The sequence below is a fragment of the Meleagris gallopavo genome, chromosome 1, assembly GCF_905368555.1.
Source record: "Meleagris gallopavo chromosome 1, MGAL_WU_HG_1.1, whole genome shotgun sequence".
Classification (NCBI taxonomy): Eukaryota; Metazoa; Chordata; class Aves; order Galliformes; family Phasianidae; genus Meleagris; species Meleagris gallopavo.
In genome coordinates, this window is record NC_139404.1 from 140,579,796 (window position 1) to 140,602,157 (window position 22,362).

At 36.8% G+C, this 22,362-nt stretch overlaps 2 protein-coding genes across 23 annotated transcripts in view; one reads left to right on the forward strand and one right to left on the reverse strand.

The window, feature by feature from the left end:
* Positions 1-22,362, forward strand: part of FGF14 (fibroblast growth factor 14) — a 378,041-nt gene that overhangs the window by 100,016 nt on the left and 255,663 nt on the right. The gene's annotated exons all lie outside the window — the stretch shown is intronic.
* The window catches only part of LOC146545647 (uncharacterized), a 51,917-nt gene that overhangs the window by 6,608 nt on the left and 22,947 nt on the right, over positions 1-22,362 (reverse strand). For 9 of the 22 annotated variants that reach the window (XR_014880852.1, XR_014880847.1, XR_014880846.1 and 6 more), the window contains 2 exons: positions 14,588-14,642; positions 6,466-6,536 (listed from right to left, as the gene is read on the reverse strand). Coding sequence is in view for 11 of the 22 variants with exons in the window: in XM_085215553.1 (XP_085071679.1) it covers positions 6,466-6,536; positions 14,588-14,642 (126 nt within the window). In the remaining 11 variants the exon portion in view is untranslated. The remainder of the gene's footprint in view (positions 1-6,465; positions 6,537-14,587; positions 14,643-22,362) is intronic. The other 13 variants (XR_014880851.1, XM_085215559.1, XM_085215551.1 and 10 more) reach the window with 4 other exon arrangements.

The window sequence follows — 22,362 nt, forward strand, 5'->3', positions numbered from 1 at the left end:
ACTCTGGTGCAAGCTTTCACTATTAACTGGATTTGTTGTGACCAAGGTGCAGACTGGCACTTGGTCTTGTTGAACTTCAAACTCAGCCTCAGCCAAGCTATCCAGCCTACCTAGATACTTCTGTAGGGCCTTCCTATCCCCCAGGCTGATTGACACTTCCTTACAACTTGGTGTCACCTGAAAACTTATTGATGTTGCACTCACTCACTCCCCTTTCCAGGTCATCAATAAGATATTAAACAGGACAAGCTACAGTACTAGTCATGTTTAGTTGCCAGCTAGATTTAACTCTATTCATCACCACTCTTTGGGCCCAGCCCTCCAACCAGTTTTTTACCCAGCAAAGAGTGTACTAATCCAAGCCACTGGCTGCCAGCTTCTCCAGGAAAATACTGTGGGAGACAGTGTCAAAGGCTTTGCTGAAGTCCAGGTAGACTACATCAACAGCCTTTCCCTCATCCACCAGGTTTGTTACTTCATCACAGAGGGAGATTAGGTTTGTTTAGCAGGACCTGCCCTTCGTGAAACCATGATGTCTGGTCCTGATCCCCAAGTTGTCCCACACATGCTGTGTGACATCACCCATGTTGATCTACTATATAACCTTTCTTTGCACTGAGGTCAGGCTAATAGGCTTGCAGTTCCCTGGGTCTTCCTTCTGACCATTCTTGTAGATGGAAGTCATATCAGCAAGCTGGCAAGCCTCTAATCCTCTGAGACTTCTCAGGTTGACCAGGAATGCTGATGGTGAAAAGCAGCTTGGCAATCATCTCCACCAACTCCCTCAGATAGATTCCATCCAGCCCCATGGACTTGTGACAGTCCAGATGGCGTCACAAAGGTCTCTGTCTCCACCTGAATTGTGGGGGATTTATTCTGTTCTCCCTCTCAGAATTCTGGGTCAGGGGGCAGAGTACTCCAAGAACAATTGGTCTGACTATTAAAGACAGGTGTAAAGAAGACATGAGCCTTTTCCTTATCCTCAGTGGTCCCAATCCCTGGCACATCCAGTAAAGGATGGGTGTTCTCCTTAGTTCCCAAACCACATAAGGTTTTGAAACATACTTACTCAAAAAAATAGGTTGTAATCATACAGGAATGTAAACAAATAGTTCCATTTCATTCAATAATAATTTTGATACACAAGGAATTATATATTTATTTTGTGCTGTTTAAACCTTAAATTATGCAATTTTTTTGTGAGTTGATGATCTAGGGATTGGAAAGATAGTGCTTAATACCTCAGAAAAATGTATATGTTATAGAGACATTTTTACATGGTAGCTAGCATTCAGGAACTGGAAAAACTTCACAGAGTTGTTTATTTTCTTTCTTTTTTTTTTTTTTAAAGGCTTTAGTATTCATAGTTTTATTTCTACCTTCATTTCTTGGTCTTTTTAAAGTTTTACATAGTGATGAAAAAGTATTTCAGATCAAAAGGAAAATGATCAGATACTCCTCTTTTCCAAAACTTGATATGTTTTATTCTTCAGAACAGATTTATTCCTTCAGATATTGTAGGAAAATAATCAGTTCTTACTAAATTAAGAATTCATTATATAATTCTTCTTCCTTTATGTGGAATTATCTGTGTTGCTGCTGCTGCTTGTTGCATGGCAGTATAACCTCTTATTTATGTGAAAGAGTTAATCTTTTTTGTTGTTGTTCTGTTTTAGACTGTGTCCCCAGATGGAAGGAAAAAAAAATGCAGTTTCTTCATTCATGGAATGAATTCTATATACTTGCAATGTTTTATTTTCATTGTGGTTGAGCTATACTTGTCACCATTACTATGTTGCTGCAGTATGTGGGGTGCTTAAATACTGAAGAAGACTTTTTGAGAGAAAAAAAATGTAAATTTCTTCTTTCCAGAGAGTCAGAAAACTTTAATTTTTTCCATTGTTTTATTACTTCTACAGATTGTTTCCTTCAAAGGCAATAGGTTAGCAATCCATGTGAAATGAACGTATGCACCTCAGTATGCACAGACTGGATAAATGCTTATAAAAGCACCTGAGGTGGCAGTGGTGGGTAGGGTTTACAGGCTCTTTTAGCCAGAGAAGTGGTTAAGATGGGCACTAGCAAGATAGCAGATGGGATGTTGAAATGCAGCTACAAGGGATAAATTCATTCAGGAGAAGTTTGACAGGTGTGAGAGAGTGCTTGGGGAGATAGGAGGGAATACTAAGAGGAGCACTACTGGAAAGGCATTTGTGAAGTTCAAGATGATATGTGCTTCAGAAAGGTGTATGAAAGCAGTTTCTTTGTGAAGAGGAAGAGAGAAAGATGCAGTTCTGGGAACAGGCTAGAGAAGGCTGAATCTGGCAAGGAGGAGCCCTGGTATCTCAACCTGTTTGTAGGCTCAGCTCTCTCAACTTCAGAAGTCTTCTATATAGTATAAGTTTGTGTTTGAGCTCAATGATGTTGGCCCCTTTGCTGTCAGTGGAAAGAAACAGATGCTTTTAGGGCATGATTCATCTGACCTATTTTGGACACCTGCCTTAGGAAGAGATGAATCATGCACTGGAACTGCTTCTTTCTCTTCATTGACTGCAAAGAGAGCCTGGGGCAACTAGCTCAGATTTAAATACCTGTATGAGATATCTTGGCTTGACCAGATATAAACAGTCCTGAAGAACACCATTTACGTGCTAAGGTAAGTGCCTGAATTTCATCATTTTGGCAGCTTTGCATCATCTCAGTGCTATAACAGTTTATTTGTATTTACCTTTTACTCTGCATCGTTTTTTCTATATGTGATACAGTCCATGGGAGAGAGTGGCCAATGCACCTCTAACAGTGTAATTGCCTGTGTACTGGTATGCCTGGCAGGTGTTGCAAAAATGTATGCCTCTGTCAGCCATCCCATAGCCCCTTTGGGTCTCAGCTATAAGCTTTTTGGTTCTCAGGCTTTGATTCTCTTTGAGTTTCTGGGGAAAATTTCAGGAAGGTGAGAGGGAGTGGAAAAATAGGAACAGATCCTTCCTAAGAATGAAATTTGGCAAACCTATGATGTTTTTCTGTGTGTTAAAATATCTTGCGCTCTACTTGTGAAGCAGCTCTTCAGTGATTAGGAGGAAGACTGAAATTTTAGTTGCAGGAGAGATAAAGTTATCTTCACATCAGATTTTTCTGTCAGACCTGTGGAAACTCTCAGTTCTGCCTGAAGCATGAACACCTGTATATCTCAGTTCACGTAAACCCAGCAGTGGTTGTGGAAACTTCTAATGTTACATCATTGCATCAGTTTCCCAGCTGTGAAGTCATAGGAGAAAGCATCTCCTAAGCCCCTGACCTTTAAGGGAGATTAACTTTCCTGAGGCCTTTGGTTAGCATAAATGATGGCAGCCTTCAGAAAGACCATGATGAAATGTTGGCAGTTGTTCAGACTGGGATTTGAGTCACCTGCAGTAAATACAATTTTGTGCTTAGTGTAGAACAGCAAACTAAAAAATAAATGTTGGATAGCTGCTGATCATATGAGCACTGTCAAGACAGTGCACTTAATAAGACTTAAGCATTGCAGAAAAATATTTTAAAGAAATGTACATGATTAATTTTAGCATTCCTGAGGTCTGAATATGAGTAAATAACTTCTGTAATCATTATAGTATTCTCTAAAAAGGATTGTTTGAAGTTTACTAATCATAACAGTGGATATAGTCTTTGCAAATAACTGTTTGAAACTGTTTTCACTGTATGTAATATTTTGAGGTAAGAACTGAAATGCTTTTTTTTTTTTCTTCTTTTTTTTAAATTCCTGAGTAAAAAATTAAAATAACTGTAATCTCCTTGTGAGCTCAATACAAGCCAAGTTTGGCATATCTCCTTTCCTCTACAGTTGGGGATTGGATAAGTGTCAACACAATGGAGTTGGCTAGAGGAAGTGATCAATCTAGGTCAGACTAAAGATCTATAGTCTATATTTATTCTTTACATTTACAGTAAGCAGATATCTTCAGAGACTTTTTAAAGAATATGGTAGTTTCACAATTTATAAGTGTTAATAGAATTATAATTATTTTATAATTTATAACATTTTTTGCATACTTTTCATATTATCCTTCCAATTACTTCATACTTCTATTGTACAATAGATAATTTTTCAATTTCATCGTTTTCCATTAAACACCTTTAACGGACCAAAGTAAAGAAAACACTAGCCTTTGACTTTTTTTTTTTTTTTCAGTCAGTGTTTTGGATGTTTAGATACTGTGCTTTTCTTTCACAGGTGATTCAGTTGATTCAAAGAACTGAAAAAAATTATCTAATGACAAGTACGTGCACATTTGCAGAATTGAAGCAAAAAGCTAAATTTGAATAAACTGCTATTTTGTTCAACTACTTGGAATTTAAAAGACAGATGGCCTTGATGGCATACTTAGATTATCTCCATTTATTTGGGTATTTCTTGTCTTAATGCTGGAAGTTGCACTACATGATCTTTAATGATTGTTTGAGTTCTGTGTTTTTATCATACTCTAGGTGAGCACTGAAATGACACAAGTCACGTTTGCTCCCTTTCTATGCTTATATGGACACTGAAGCCCTCTTCTAGCTAGGGGAGAGTGCTTCCAGCTCCTATTCCAGTAACAGGCTTAGGAGAAATGTGATTAGGGCAGAATTTCAGAATGGTTCAGAAGAAGTCAGGTAAAACAGATGAGGTTATTTGATGTCATTAATTAGAGGTCAGCGAAGAGGAAAATACTCACAGCCAGCCAAAACCAAATAGTTTAACAAGGCCGCATGGAGCTCAAGTTTAAACTGTCCCAGATTAATTTATTTTCCTTTTGTATGAAAAAAAAAAAAAGACAAAGATGAGGGGGTTGCTAATACAGTTAACACTGCCTTTTAAATTTCTACTATGTTATCTACTCTGAGCTGTTAATTACATTAGATACTCTGACTAATCAAGTATAATTTGAGCCGTAGGTTTAAAAGGAGAACATCAGAAATATGTGGGGAGAGCTGCTGTGAAGCAGAGAAATCAACTTATTCATTGTTGATAAATGTATATGCGTCATTTTAGCTGCACATATTGTGTTTGTGTATTTTCGCAATTATTGAATAGAAGTAATCAATAAGACCTAATATTGTTTCTGAACTCTAGCTGAATTAAGAAAACTTCTGAGGCAAACTAATTTCTTATGTTCAATGTGCTAAGAAAGGATTTGAATAGTGAAATAGGAATGGGAAATGCCTGTTCTCTGTGCGTTAGTATAAACAAATGTTTTAGCATCATCCTGATTCTGTGACCTATTCCTGCATTAAGTTAATAACCATGTGGATGCTTAGTAACCTTTATATCTAGAATCTTAGATGCTTGCTCATGTATTTATATATATATATGTACATATACACTGTACGTGCACTTATATGCACTTATGTGTACACAGTGTATGTATTTTTGTAATTAGAACTTTTGGTCACTGATAAGACTTCTTTCATTTCCAGTATCAGGATTATATTTCTTTTTGCTCAGCCTTTTCAATACTGTATCAGAAATGAGCTTAGTCCAGTATGATCACTGACCTTTTGCAAACTGATGGTTAACTTTTTTTTCCCAGAATTAAGTATTAGCTGCAGTTTTTCCTGTGCTTGCTAAACACTTTTGGCACAGATTCTAGAAATACATACTACATATACATTCTGAGCATACTTCAATAATAATAACAGAAGCAGGATAAGTCTCTCTAAACTGAGGGAGTAGAAAACTTTCTAGGAAAGTAAAAACAAGTATGAAAAATCAATAAAAACAAAAATAAACATACAAAAGAAGCCCGAAACTGAATATTTGTAGATGATTTATATTCTAGGAAGTACAAAGTCTGTGTGCCAAAACCTGGTATAAAGTCATCCTTTTGGGGTGACGGTCATAACAAGTAAGGACAGAGTGAAACAGGTTAAATAAGTCACCGTCCATCTGTTCACCTGAAGAAATTCAAGCATGATTTATTTTTGAGTGGGTTGATTGTTAATTAATATTAAAACATCAGACAATTTTTGTATTTCTATATACTGATTAAAACTCCCTCCCCCTCCTCCCTTCTCCTATCCCCCCCTCTTACCCCCTCCAAGAAAACCCACATCTTGGACAGATAAGCATGTATTCTTAGGTATTTAAGAAGTACTTTGTGGTACTTCTGGACAACTGTACTTACAAAATCATTGTGACAACTTTCATGAGTATATGGGCAGTTCAGGGCTTAATTCTCTCTGGAAGACAGTTATAGTGTGCATCTCTCTGTTCTCTGCCTTGGAAAACCCTTGTTCCTGTGGCCAAAGACTGCAGGAGGAAAATCTGGGAGAATATCCTTAAGAAATTATGTAGATTTTTCTCAGTGAGTTGATGTGGCATTGATAGGCAAGCTGTTTTCCTCTTCCTTTTGTCCTGAGTGTCCAAACTGACAACTCATTTAAAACACATCAATAACTTCAACCAAAAGAAATATATGTTTTAATTACCTTTTCACAGTGCATAGGATAGGTCCATTCCTTCTTTTTTTTCTCTTTTCCAGTTGGTCTGAAGTGTTTCCCTATTAGGTTATGGGAGCAATCACTGTGATCAATACACTGGAATGGGTGAATGGGTGCATAATAACAGCTTTATAGGTATAAATGTCAAACTGCTATTAGTGTTGAGAAATACTGTTTTGGCAATAGGAACAACCTAATTTTTAATAATATAATTTGCTTAATGTTACATATTCACAAAAGTAACAGCCATTGAAATTTCCCTTGCATTTTCTTTCTGAATGGAAATAGTTTTGCTGTCAGATGCCATGTTATTAAAGAACATTAGCTAAATTAAAGTTACACCTAGGCTAAGAGCATTCATGACACTTAATGTACGTTTGCAGTTTACCTCCAAGCACTTGCCTACTAACAATATTAGAGGCTTATTAAGAAGAGTGCATTCATGGGGGAAATTGCGTTCTTAAAAAATAAAACCACTTTCTGCTTTCTGCATGTCTTCTAAGCCATAAATCTATCATACAGAACGGCAAGCTTCTCTTCTGCCATCCTTGCTGCAGTATGGGACAGCACTGAAATGTAAGAAGAGGCAAGTAAAAGGTGTGCTTGCCCCAGGCACTCTGAATGAAGCAGCTTGTAGAGCAGGAAGGGAGATCTGAGCTGCACTGATCCACTGTCCTTGGCAGCAGGCTGGTCACAGACAGTATATGTAAAGATCTGAAGGTGGAAGCATGGAGAAATATGCCCAAGAAAATTCAGCTTCCTTCCCTCTCTTCTTCTCTATCTTTACACCACAATAGTTTTTTAAGAGTTATTTTGCAACAACTTACATTTAATTAGAGGTTTGTTTATGGATTTATGGTCTCGTGCAACTTGACAACTCCTCTAGACAAGCAGAGTAGCCTTCTGCCATACAAGCATATTATTTCCCAAAACTATCAGGGTCCCAGGAGACTTCATCACTTTTTATAAAAGATCTCTAAATGTTCCTGTGAGAGGTGTTTTATATCCTAATAGCTGTTGTGAAAGAGGTCCCACCTTCCTCTATTCCACGTCCAAAAAAGTGATAAACTCCGCAGTGATAATGAAAAATTCCATAGACAAATTTTTTCCTTAAAGGGCCATGCCATACCTGTCATGGGATTCTCCACATTGGTATTAAAATCTTGCTGTGGTAGAATGGAAGATCTATTCAGATAAAAATCACACCCTGAATTATACCTGAAGCTAATGCCAAAACAGAAATAAAATATTTTGGGGTTGACTGAAAGCCATGCAACTTCTTTTTTTTGTACTCTTTATCCTCATCCCTAATTAAATTTCTCTTACCATTACTTTTGACACTTTGTACTGAAAGAAGGAAGTCAAAAGCTGCTTTATCCATGAGACTGTTCTAGCATTTCTCATCTGCAGATAAATCTGCTGGACATTTGGCTGCTTTCAGATGATTTTTCTTTTAATCACTGTGTCACCCTTTGGCTTGCTGCTTGTTTTTTCTTCCATGCAAACAATAACCAGATTTAGTAGCCATTGGCTTAGCTGTGCTATCTCTGGATGGGACAATGGGGATTAAATCATTTTCTAAATTATCTTATGTTTTCTTTGTTGTGTATAATCAAATAGTGCTCTATAGAATACAGGCAACTGGCAGCTGTAGCTGGGTTTTATGTTTTGTGATCATTCAAAGGGAAAGATTTGAGATTATGCTGTTCAGCTTCAACATTTAACAGCCACTTTCTGTAAATGCTGTTTTAGGTTAAAATTAATAGGAGCAAAACATGTAACAAGAGTGTCAGTGACTAACACAAATCAGATACACCACTCTAAGCTTTCAGAAGTCAAAAGCAGAAAGTCAGATTTTAATTCAGCATCTTGGATCGCAAACTTTCATATCAATACTTCCTAAAAATGGATACTGCTTTTCCACTCACTATCAAAGCATTCTGTGTTGAGTGGAATGCATCTACTTTGTACTTGCTTAAATAAAAATTTTCATTTTTTTTTTCATACAAATGCGCAGATTTAAATATGCTACTAACCAACATAGAAATCTTAAAGATGTTAGAGCTTTTTATTAATGATATCAGAAGGAAATCTTTTACTGAGGAACAGGAACAGAATTTATGCTTCCATCTTTAATAATTGTAGGACTAAAATAGGAAAAGTAAAGCTTTCTGGTGGCTATACTGGATTGCCCAGCAAAGGAAAAGTGGGCCCCTTTCCCGTTTTCCCTTATTTTAAGTCTCTTAATTTAAAAATGGCAAAAGAACCTCCAAAATAAATTAGGAAAGGAAAAAGCATGACTTCAACTACTGCTTAAAGAAGCAGGGGGCAACGAGCACAGATGTCTCTCATAAATACCTGGAGCCCAAATTGTGTAGAGGGTGAGCAGATGAGAATAACCAGGATGTGTCCCCTTATTCTGCTGACTGCAGTACTGTAGAAAGGTGAAAGAGCTCTATGAAATGTAGCTCCTTAAACAGTACTTATCTACTATCTAGTAAAAAAACCTGTTCTTCTGAATGCAAGCTGGATGCAAACTTGTCCCTTTATATAAAAACACTCCCTATTGAAACAGACAAGTTGACTTTTGCGTTTTACTAATAATTTACCTGTTCATCTCTGCAGTTGTTTTTATTGCTCTGATTTGTTGTGATTTATGAGACACATTTAATGCTAGATGGGAATTAAAGATGAAAGAAAAAGCCCTGCACTGCACTGTCATTGTGCATAAGCTTACTGCTTACTGTATGTTAGTTATGCCAGATTTTGGAAAATTCCTCTAAACTCTACATTTACATGCAATGCATTAGTTACTTATATGGGGAAAAAAAACAAACAACACCATATAGATCTTAATATACCAAGACACAGAGGATGTGCTTTAGCAACTAAAGGAAAATATCCAAACAGACCTGTAGTCTTGAGAAAACAATAATAAAAATGATGATTTTTGCCCATTTCTGCAGGTGGCATCTGCAACTCTTCATGCAATCCAGGTTAATCCTAATGTCAACCTTAATATAATCTCAAGTAGCTGAAACTGCACAGCACTTTGTAACCCAACACAGTATCAAATTCATCATCTCCTGACAAGATTGCTGATAGGGATTGGAATATAATACTTGTACAAGTTAAGTGGCATCTTTTCACATTTTTGTATGACTTTTCTTTAGCTCATGCCATCAGTGCTTAGGCCTATATATATAAATGTGATTTATGGAAGAACATAATCTGTATGATCTTCATGATAGAAATACTATTACTTCAGTTTTAAAATGTTTCATTTTTCCTTGCAGTGATCAGTGTAAGATAGATTTGATATTTGGTGTGTAATGGTGAAAATACATTTAATCAGAGATTCAACAACCACAGTGTACTCGATTGCCTGTGTCAGTATCTCATATGAAATAAATAGAAAAAATCAGTTATAAATAGATTGCCCTATTTTCCTTTTGATGTATAAATCTTATACATAAGGCTTTTATGTGTATTAATAATGTACAATAATTTGTTAGTTGTCTCATGTAAGCATAAACACGTTTTTTTCTCTTAAGTAAGTTTCACTATTGGATTTATCTCAGAAATGTATTTTTGTGGAGAAGAGAAACAATGTTTCCAATAGTGTGTCCAAAATCAAGGCTTTCTAAGCCTATACTGAATTTTCAAAATAAAAAGTTAAATATGAGTAACATTTCTTTGTTTTAAGTAAAAGAGGTTGGTTAGATAGTGTTGATAACCCTAGTCCTTTAGGGTTAGACATGATTATGCATTTCTCAAATATTCATCAACCAAGACACAAACAATGAGCTGTAAACATTTAAGAGAGTCATTTGGGAGAGTAAAAAGCAAACGTTGTCCATGTGAAGAGTTATGGCATGCAGAGAGGCACTGACTATAATCTAATATTAGCAGACATTATCCTAAATTTGGGTAGCCAGCACTGCATGATTCCTCTTCCTGTGCTGGGTTATGTACAGTCAATAGTGGTGGCCCTCCAGGTATCTTCTCTTCACTGTCTATTGGGACAGGTTGGGCACATGGCTGTGAATGGTTTTGGCTCCTGAAGCTGGGTTTGTGCAAAACAGATCCAGAGCAGAGCAGATCTGATATGCCACTAGTTGTAACCAAGACTATATAACTCACAGAAAGATCCCCAAGTCCTTTTGTGCGGATGTTTTTACATATATGAAAATTTTCAAAATTTGTATATGGCAATTAAAGACATAGATGCTAGTTAATACTGCAATATATTTTCTTTGTAGATATAATTTTAAAATGCCTTTTCATCTGCGAATGTCAAAAATGATTTCTGTTGAAATCTTGTTCAATACAGGAGTGTAGTAACTAACTCCTGTATAGAGGTTAATACGTAACTTTGTATAATACAAGATGGAAAAAATTAGTTACTACTAAAAGATACAAAGTTAGAAGAAAAAGATTTCTGTAAGCTGAGTGTTTGAAAACTTGTCCTTTTCAAACAGCATGTTTCTCGGAATGTTCTGAACACTTCAAGATTAATTAGTGTAGAAGATGTAGTATTGTTTTCATTGAAATGTAAGCTGATTCCTACTAGCCAAATATTATATTTTCATTTTTGGAATGCTCAAAGCAGCTTAGCACAAGATTTCACTGAAAGTAGAAGTAACTGTAAAAAAAGTAACACATTTAATTATGAGATGTATCCCTTCTTTATTATTTAATACATATTTAATCTTTTTAAATTATAGGATCATAAAGGTTAGCAAAAACCACTAGAATCGTCTAGTCCAACTGTCAACCCATCACCAACATGCCCACTAACCATGTCCTTCAGTGCTGCACCTACATGTTTACTGAACATGTCCAAGGACAGTAACTTCGCCACCTGCCTGTGCAGCCTGTTCCAATGCCTCCCCACTGTTCCTGAGAAAACATTTTTCCGTATATCCAACCTGAACCTTCCCACGTACAACTTAAGACCATTACCTCTTGTCATACTGCTGTTATCTGGGAGAAGAGGCCAACACCCACCTCACTACAACCTCATTTCTGGTCATTGTAGAGGTTTCCCTGAGTCTTCTCTTCCCCAGGCTAACCTTCTCCATACTTGCCAATCCCATTTCCCTCAGTCATTCCACATACATTGTACTCCTGACCCTTCACAGTTTCACTGCCCTTCTATGGACAAGTTCCAGGCCTCAGTGTCTTTCTCGTAGTGAGGAACACAAAACTGAACACAGCACTTGAGGTGCAACCTCACTAGTGCTAAGTACAGAGGGATGATCACCTCCCTGCTACTACAGACTGCACTCTTTCTGATAAAAGTGAGCATGCCATTGGCCTTCTTGGCCACCTAGGCACACTGCTGGCTCATGTTCAGCCGGCTGTCAACTAACACTAATATTCTGGAGCAGAAAGCAAGAAATGGGAATGTTGGGGTTGATTTTAAATGGAGTGGACCCTACTAAGAGAAGATTCAGTGGCTAACTGACAGACTTGTAGCTTTGCAATTGGAAAGAATACTTCGTGGCAAAGGACAGAGTCATTAGATGTTTTCACCAATTGATGTGATAGTTATATATCAAAGTAGTTTTTGGATAATTTCTACTTCGTTCATAGGATGAGCTACAAGAGCAGGACTGCAAACCCTAGCATAAGAGTTTCTGAAGTTTGCAAAACCCTTTCATTTCTAGTTGTCCAGGTTTCAGTCACGACGACGTTAGCAGCACACCAGTGTTTGGTTGTTGCTGAGGAATATGGGAGTGTGCTCAGGGCCAGGCTGGGCTGCTCAGTGGGAAGAGCTTCTGCCATGATGACATGTGGCAGAGTGGGACCAACAGAGGTGCCTGAATGAGGCTGGGGTCATTCTGTACCACGTGTCACCATGCAGAAGGGTGTAAATCTTCAGGCAGTTGGCTAGTGCTTGGCTGCTGCATGTCAGTTGGTGGGGTGAGACACTGTGATGTTGGTGAGGTGTTGGTTGGTCAGCAGGTGGTGAGTAATTGTTTGTGGGTATTTATGTATTATTATCATAGCTTTTTTTTTTTTTTTTTCCTTTTTCTGTCTTAGGAAAGAGTTCTATTCTTTTTCCAGTTCTCTCCCTCTTCCTACCTGGGGGGAGTAAGGGAATGACTGAGTGGTACTGAACTGCTGCAGATGCTGCAAAGTTATACCACAGCACTCAGTAAAGGCTAATTTTCAGATTGGTGCATAATGACATCCCTCTGTTCTGAAGTGAATTGTGGATTAGATTGCTCTTTTATCCTTCTTGTCTCTTGATAGGTTGGCCTCTTTGCTAGATAAGTGACAGGATTATTGGCCTGCTATTTGGCTACTTAGTGCATATAACCTGCAGCTGATATCCTAGTAGAGGAATAAAGCAGTGTCAGCTGGATTTTGAGGGGACCCTGCTTTCTGAAAGAGTGTTTTCTTTTGGATAAAGTTGTGTTTGGAGCTGAAGGAAGGAGCTGTAGCAGTTTAGTCATAAATTAGTTGGAGCTGCCATCAAACTGCACACCATGTAAGTTCATTACTCTTCTGAAGGAGTTCCTTTTTCTATTTGGGTTTTGCTTTCTTACGCTTCTCTTGCAAATATACTCATGGAATACCTGCTTTATTGCACTTGAGCAAGTTGGACAGAGTCTGTGACGTGGAGGCGTCACTTTGAGGAATATTGAAATGGAGTAAGGTGCAATTCCATCTGTAGCTTAAATCAATTTACAGTGCTGCTGCTGCCAAAGGAGATTTGTTGATATGGTCACCGACTGTATTGACGTTCCCTCACCAAAACAAAAAACCTTTATCAGCTTGAATAAAAACCTGCAGTGGCCGAGGGAAGTCATTTCACTTATCTAGCTGAGTGGAGTGGGGATGGGCATCACTTGTTCGTGGTTGTATTTCTATAGAAAGATATTCATAGGAGCTGAATGGCAGCTGTTTCTGGTTAAATCTACCATAAGACAGTTGTGTCTACTGCATACTCAGATTGTACTGAATTACCTTGAAGAAGCTGGAAAGCTCTAAATTCACATCAGCCTCATCAGCTTCCTTTTGTAGACAAGTCTGTAAGCCTGTTACAGTACGTTTTTTTGAGTGTAGGGAGAACAATGTGTGCTTGACTGGTGTGTTGTATTCATACATCTGAAAACTTGGACAAAATTCAAATATTATAACCACAAAAATGTTACTGATAATAAAATTGCAGATTTGGAGGTGGTCAGAATGAATTACAACCTACTGACATTTAATGAGTAGAAAGTAAAATCCTTGTTTATGTATATGTTTTATATGGGCTAATACCATGATTCTGGGCTGCTGACTTCCTTAAGTGTATCTGATCTTTAAACTGCCAGGCAGGTGAGGTGAATACAAGCTGCAGCAGTAAATTGCTGTCATGGTGGGCTCACCTTGGTACTCTTTCTTTCAAATCTCAGGCTTTGTCAATGATTCTTGCAGGGTATTTAATATTTTAAAAAGCAGCAATATCAAAAAGAACTGGAAATATTGATAAAAAAAAAAAAGCTGCCCTTTCTTCTTGTGAGTCCATGGGTGTTTGGATGTGGAGAAGGACAATTCTCTTTGTTGGGATGAGCCATAAAGCGATATCCAATAATACCACTTGGGAGTATCTCTTTTCTTCAGTATTACTGCAAGCCAATGTTTAAACCTACTATGTACCTATAATTGCATTGAACAATTTTATTCTTTTTCTTTTCCTTTAATTGCTGTTTTCTTCTTTTCCAAGACTGCATTTTCAATGGTCTGTTTGCTAATTTGCTATTTGTGTCACATCTTGTTTTTTTCTGTCATAGATGAACGTGATATAAGGTAATAGATTTTGTCTGATGAATTTCATCTAAAATATTTGGAATAAATTTTGCCCAAATGTACAGCCACTCAGTGATGCAAAAAGGTCACTTTTCCTTTGTCATAAATAGAGTGAGAGCTGATCAACTCATTTAAAAACAAAACAGATTTGAAAAATATCACATGAAGAAAAAAGATGAAAGATTAGAGCCTTCTGAAGACTGAAGGCTTAAGATTTTTTTTCCTCTCAGTCTCTTTCATAGTATCAAACTGTGTAGACATCATGCTTTAGTATTCACAATGATAGTAAAAATAGAAAACTTACCTGAATAAAGCTGTTGAATGAATTTTTTTGGGCAGGAGGAATAAAGCCCCCTATTCTTAAAAAAGAAAAAAATCAGTTATTTCAGTTTTCTATAGAAATTGCAAGGATGAGAATCAAAGTTTTTTTTTTTTTTTTTTTTTTTTTTTTTTTTTTTTAAATAAGATAGGCAGGTAGAGAAAGAGGGTTGATTGCATTCTATGAGGTGTTACATGACTCTTTCATAATAGATTTTCAAAGTCAAAAATATAAGATAAACATTTGTTATTCTGGCACGCATTTGGAGGATGATACAGCTCCTAATCAGATACCTCTATTGAAAAGGCATTCCAAATGCCTGGCTGAGGTGAACATGAGCTTGTTTGCATGGCAAGCAGGATGAGAACCTTGGTGAGGTACAAGAATAACTTGTACCTCACCATCTAACTGGTAAGTCTATGTCACCCTATGTTTCTCCATGGGAAAGAACAGTCAGTGACTGGTTCTGGAATAGGCAGTAACAAAGGGCTGGCTTATGGGATCATGGAAGTCTTAAGAGCTTCCTTATTAGTTTGAAGATAGACTTGTTGACACAAATCTAGAGGACTTAGAGTGGCCATTAAATAGTGTCAGGACATGGATAAATGTGTTTTTATTACATTTCCAAAAACAAGACTGTCACCAATGTAATCTATGCCGTGTGTGTTCTTCTTTAAAAAGATTGGATGGGTTTTGGTTAATTGATGCATCTTCAGAGAGTGTGTTCTAATTAATGGTGGTTTGTGTAGTACACACGTCATGTTTCCAACAGAAGATTCAGCTGTGAAGGAGTCTTGGAGGGATGTAATATAATCTCAGTTTGCAGTAAGGCAATTCACTCCCTAAGAAAGGAGTGAATTTTGGTTGTCAAGTAATATTTTCATGGTAGAGCTAGCTGGGGGGAGTACATTTTTGTTTGTTTGGACTTATTAGATGATCATGCTTAAAATATTGTTTTTTTTGGAAAAACAAGAAAATGTGGTTATAATGGATATTCTCTATAGAGGAAAAAAAGAGCATAGTTTATACTTTACTATAAACTTTTATGATAGGATGTTTTATTGATTCAAGATCAGAAGATATTGCCTTGTAAAAAAAAAAAAATATGCTTCTTATTTTTGCTAGAAATGTATTCATTGGATATGTACTGGTTAAATTATTTCTGTAATGAACATGAAGGTGATATAGGAAAGTAAATAAGAACTCATTTCTGCCTCTTCTCAGTATCCTGCCAGTAGCAGGAAAATTGAATAAGAATCTTCTCATGTTTTTACTACTTTCTAATAATTCTGAAAATTTGTTTTAAATGCCATGAAGAGGACTAAAAGAGCTGTTTTGTTTAAATTAAAACACAGTAGTTGATTTAGAATGATTGAAATGCTGTTATTTCTCTTGAGTAAGAAATAAAATATTATCAAACTTTCATTTACCATTTTTTAAAAACTGGTGGTTTTTTTGTTTTGTTTTGTTTTGTTTTTTTAAAAAACAGTAGTCATACAGTTCTAATACCAGTGAAAGAAAATTTGCCTCAGCTTCACAAAGAAAGCAGATACAGCAGTAGTTTGTAACTTCTGACTGAAGGAAGTTCAGGTAGCAGGGCAGCTTAGTGATTTCAGTTTGAATTACGAGGCACTTGAATAGGTATAAAATAGTTTTGTTTTCAATATTTTTTAACTGTGGTACTAAGTAGGTACTTCACTCACTTACAGCACTCTGTGACAAGTTGAATGTTCTAGTGTCATCCAAAATTTTTCAGGACGAGTAAGGATCTTGAGAAAATACCTCATTAATGAACTTCTGTGCTTCTAGCTATCACTGGTGAAATTGTACATGTGAATAACTCAGTGAAATGGAAAATGTATATTTTGGTTTACTTTCTCACTCGAATCTACAACCAGGGTTTATTTTATTACTGAGTTATACTACACATAACTGCAGTTTCTAGCACTTCTGACTTTGAGGCTTGGATTAATTTTGTTCTGAAGTTTTTCAGAATCTGAGAAGCATTTGTAGGCTTTTCAAGCTACGTCAAAACAAAGAAACTTTGTTTGAAAACAATTCAGTATTAAAGTATTAGTCAGTTGATTTTGAAAATGTTTTGTTTTGTCTTTAAAACATGGAGATTATGATTTTTTTCGAGTAGGATGACTCCATTTGTTCTTTTACTTATCTAACTCAAAGCAGGTAAAGGCCACTTGAGATTTGAAATTATAAGGCATTCCCATGTATAGTGCAAACCTGTAAAGGGAAGATCACGTAGATAGATGGAAAATTGAGATCAAATAAGATGAAATTTTGAAATATAGGTGGGTAAAGAATGGAACTTAAGGAAAGATGGAATAGTCACTGACCTCGAGAAATGAGGGCTAGATGAGAAAAGTTAGCAAAGCATATCTGGGAGCTCAGATTTACAGCATCTCTGCTTTAAATCACATCCCTGCCTCAGTGCCCAAGAATGCAGAATCACTGAGAGGCAGGACCACATGTTCTTCCATCAGCAACTGGTGTGTGACTTGCACAGCAGCATCCCTGCTGAGCAGAGCAGGGAGGTTACAATTGCTCTGTTAGCCTTCTGTACCCACTGGATATGAACAGACAGCAATGTTAAAAATTCAGTCTGAGACTTATTTATTAAAACATGCCTTATATCTCTTTCATCAGGTAACTTAGAGTTTTTGCCTGTTTTGAATAGGTCTTGGATCAGGTGCTTCCTTGTTGCTGTTAGTAAACAAAGCATTAAATTTATTAGCTCAATATGAGCTCCAACCTTTCGGAACCTACAATTATTCTCATAGCACTTAACATATAGATTGAGCTCTCAACATAGGCTAATAATAATAAAAACTTAACAGCCAAGAATGTTAATGTTGTGGCAGGCAGGAATGCACAAATGAAGTCACTCTTATATTACTTGTCTTTGTGTATGCAGCCTTTAGTTTTCTCACTCCTATTTAAATAAGAGAAGCAAGCCATTGTTCGGTGCCTATGATTAGGGCTTGTGCTCAAGGAGATCTGATTGCTTTCCTAAGTCTGTATGCCTTAGTAAGGCTAAATCAAAATTTGCTCTGACATTAAGATAATAGTACACTGTCCAAGTAGGTTTATAATGACTGCTACGGCAGTGCTTGATTCAAGTGGACTGGGTAGATGGTGTTTATAAGATGGAGTGCTTTAATTGTTTCTTACTAAGCTGCACATTGTTCTGGAATTAATTACGTCCACATCATAGAACCTTAAATACAAACAGGTATGTGAGTCACCTCTGAGAAGGTTTCCTAATGTCTAAAAGAAAAAATAACTTTTGTTGAAGGTGCGACTCAGATGTGACTGATTCATCTGACCTGACATTCAGGCAGGTATTTAAAAGACACTTGGTAAAATTTTTGTTGATCAGAGCATTAACAAAGTGTGGGAAAAATATGTACCATACCTATTCCATTTCCTTGAAAATTTCACTATCAAAAATGATTTTGAACTAATATGTGCCTTGTTTGGAATTAACACTTCCTCTGATCAGCTTTTCTGTGTACAGTTTTGCTCATATAAAAATTTACTATATTTAATCTCCAAGGTGCTAAGAGAGATCCTCAGATCTTGAAAGTTTTTCTGAAGTTCATGTATGCTCATGGTTCCAAATATTTTGCAGTATTAAACTCCAATAATGCTTTTACAGTTGTCTTTGATCTCTGAGGCTAGAATATGTTTATTGAGTAATGTCACCTTTTAGTATTAAGGATTTTTTCAGCTTGCATACTGTTTAGTCAAGGCTGAAGCGAGATGATAGAGGTTTATCCTCTGTCCGTTGCCTTCTGTCCCTTTCCCAGCCACTGTTGCCTATATTGTTTCTTTGCAGGAATTTCCTTTGCCTGAGCAACAACCGAGAAGCAAATCTTTCCATGCTCCTCTTGTGCTAAACATTTGCTTATTGATTGCACTGAAGATTGACATACACAAAATAACAAGCAACCTTTGTTCTAAGAGAGCAATCAGATTAAATTTACATTACTTAAAATGAGCTTTGCATTCAGTTAGAGTATAAGCCTATAAAAAAAAATGTTAACTTGAAACATGATTGCTTGAAATGATCTCCACAATTACCCAGTCCTTTGCTTAATGTTAAGTCTACATATAGAAAAAAAAAAAGTGTATCAAAGATTATTAAGTTGACACATGGAGTCTCACAAACTAGCAGCAATCTTCAAGTCCTCTAGTCTTTGAAAATGTCTTCCTGTTGCCAGACTTTTTCCAGTCTGAGTCTTGTGTGTGCAGGATTGTATAATGTCAAATTCAAAAGGGAAAAGAATGGAAAGCTATTTGGGACATTGAAAACTTTGTTACCAAATTGGCCTAGTGGAATACAGAACCACCTTCTTCCTGCTAACTAATTATCTTTTCTTCTCTTATAGACTGCTTTTCTGTGCTCTTATAGGCTTAAAGATAGGATCTAGTAGTTAAATTGAACTCTCATTTGGAGATGAGCCGCCAGCAGCTGTAATGACTACCAAAAGAATGCTATAGACAATTTGTAAAGATTTAGTTAAAACGGAGTGAAAGTGTTCTCTCTTTGAGGAGGTAAAGATGGGAGAGATGCGGAAATGTTCCTATCATAACATGAACAACTAGAATGGCAAAAAGATGGAATGCAAGCAACCCAAGAGATTTTGAACAGATGTGAGATATCTCTTCATAACACAGGTGCTACACTGGCCAGCCAAGGATAACAGTCTGCTGGATATGCTATGCTAAGCAAGAAAGAATTGATTAGGGATGAGATGATTAATTTATGGCAATATCAACTGTTAGGTCTGTGAAATACTGTAGTTTGGAATCAAAGAGGCATGAAAAAGGCATTTATCTGAACACAGATCCTGATCTTCAGGAAAGTGGTCTTGCTTCTGCAGAGAATTTTTGCCAGGGGAGACTCTGAAGGGCAAAGACAGTATGTAAAGTTTCTTAAGGAGACCATTCTTCATTATGATACTCAGGAAAGAAAGGAGACTGGCTTGATTAAATGGAGAACTCATGAATGCACAAAAAGAATGTACACATGGAGGCAAGGGTAGGTTGCAAAGGAGGAATATGGAAACGCTGCCCAGGCTTGTAGGGATAATGTTGGAAAAGCCAAAGCTCTGCTAGAGTTGGAAGTGATAAGGGATACTCAGGAGAGTTGCTACTTCTATATTAATAATAGAAGGCAATTTATGGAAAATAGGAATTCAAGGGTGAATAGAGTGGGTGATTTATAACATTAAGCACTGATAGGACTCAATGATTTCTTTGCATTAGTCTTCACCAACAAATTGTACTCTGTTCTTAGTGCGGAACTCAGATTATGTCCTCAGTGAATTGAGAAAGGCACATGTTAAACTTGTCTTCATAAAAGGTGAAAAGGACAATCTGAGGTACCAGAGAGGGTCAGCCTTACTATGGCCCCTGGAGATATACAAGAAGTCTTGCAGCACATTTTTGAGTACATAAAGAAGCATTATTTTGGCAGGGACTAATCATATTTGACACATCTGGCTGCCTTTTATGGTACAATATCTATTTGTGGGTGAGGAGAGAGGAGTAAATACAATTCACTCAATTTTAGCTAGGCTTTCAGTGCTATCTGCCACATTCTATACATTCTATACATGCTAAGGCATTAGATTAGGCTAGTGGATTACCAAATGGTTGAAAAAAACACAAATGAGCTCTTGGGGTAAAGATCAGTGATTGTGCTCGAGAATCGAGAAGTCAGTTACAAGTACAGTACTGTAGGAGAGACTTCTGGGTCTTTATTGCATTTAATATCTTTATCAGTTTCCTGGACACTGGGATAGAAGGTATCATCAACAAACTGGGAGGGGGTCAATAACCTTGAAACTAGGGCTGCCATCCAGATGGACTTGGACAGACAAGAGGAATAAGTCAATAGGACAGTCATGAAATCTAACCTAGGCAAATATGAAGTCCCACTGCTAGGCTGGATAATCTCTCTGCAATGAAACAGACTGGGGAACAACTCTACAGAGAGGAGATGAAGATCCTGGCAGACAGTGATCCGGACAGAGCCAACTGAATTCTTGCACAAGAGACAACTAACAACATCCAGTCCTGTGTCATAGAGTTCAAGGCAGTGGTCTTTCCTTTTGGCTCCACATAGCACATGGATTCCTGCCTATGGTTCTTATCCTATCTAGAAAAAAGAAGATACAGACAAATTCAAGTCAGCACAAAGGTCAATGAGTCAGTCAGTGGTGGGGCAGACAGAGGAAGAGAAGTTTGTAAGGCTTGAGGCAGAGATGGCTTCAGAGGACATAAGAGCAATCACATTGTCCATACAGGGAGGGATAAGGGAAGGGAGAGTTGCTATATCTACATTAATAGTAGAAAACAAACCGTGGAAAATATGAGGTTAAGAAGATTGAACTAGACTCTGATGTGTATGATGGATGGACAAGTGACAGTGATCATAGACTGAAAAATGGAAGGTTCCAAGCATTTATAAAGCAAAACTTCCTCACAAGTAGGAGAATTAGGCAGTGGGACAGGTTGTCCAGGGAGGTAGTTCATCCTCCATCCTTGGAGTTTTTCAAGATGCAACAGGGAAAAGACCTGAGTAACTTGATCATATCTCAGAGCCGACTGCTATGAGCAGGCTTTAGATTGGATACCTTCTGAGGACCCCTCCAATCTGAGTGATTCTGTGATTAAATGGAAATAAAAATATATTTTATTTTTACACAATGTCAGGTAAAATATTGATTAGTTAGTTCAAAACAGTATTTTGAAACTGGGACATTAAGTAATGGGATATCTTTATCTGTAATCTGTGTTCTTTCCAGAATTTGAATATCAATATTAACAAGTACTGGGTTGGCAGAAGCAGAGAAGAAGGGAGGGAAATACATCTTCTAAACTGGTGATGTCCTCACTTGCTTTCAGTCAAAAGCAAGTATTTTGCTTGATAGCTGGATTCCATACTCCTCAATTTCTTTGAGATAATGTAAATCCAGTATGATTATTTACTGAATAGTGTTTCATGTTTCTTTTTATTATTGTTCTGACATAAATTTCTTATGTAGACATATAAAAATAAAGGCGGGAGGAGGAAGGGCAGTGAAAGCTTAGATTAGAAGCCCTCTTAACAACAAAATTGTAAATCATAAATCAAAAAGTTGGGCTGCTTTTTCTTTCCCCAAGCTTGACATTATTTTTTTCAGATAAAATTTCTTTCTTCTAAAGAGTGAAGAAAAAAATTGCAACTTTGTTTTGCAAATATGAGAATCTATGACACAGAATAAATTACCAGCTATTGGCTTGATTCTGAAACCTTAATTCAAGCACATGGTTGGTTAGTCATACAAATATTCCCTAAGCCAGCAGCTTATTCTCAGGTGTCAGGTTTTTATAACTGACTAATATGTGATAAACAATTTGAGATATCTTGGGTGGATCTGAATTTTAGAATGATAATTATACCTGGCATGGCTTTATGGTCCCTTTCTGGTTAGTGTGTTTCCAACCTAAATTTATGTAAGTGCTTTGAAAGCACAGACTGTTCTTTGTGTTTTAAAAAAAAATAATAATAATAAAAGTGCTACCACAATACAGAACAATTTTGAAGAGAATTTAATGTATCACTTTGAATATTCTTCTATTCCCTACTTTCTGTTAAAGTAAATACAAAAGACCAAGATCTGGTATATTTGTTATTGCTTTAGATCTGCCCACAGCTCTCCCTTGAGGCACACAAGATTTGATAAGCAAACCTT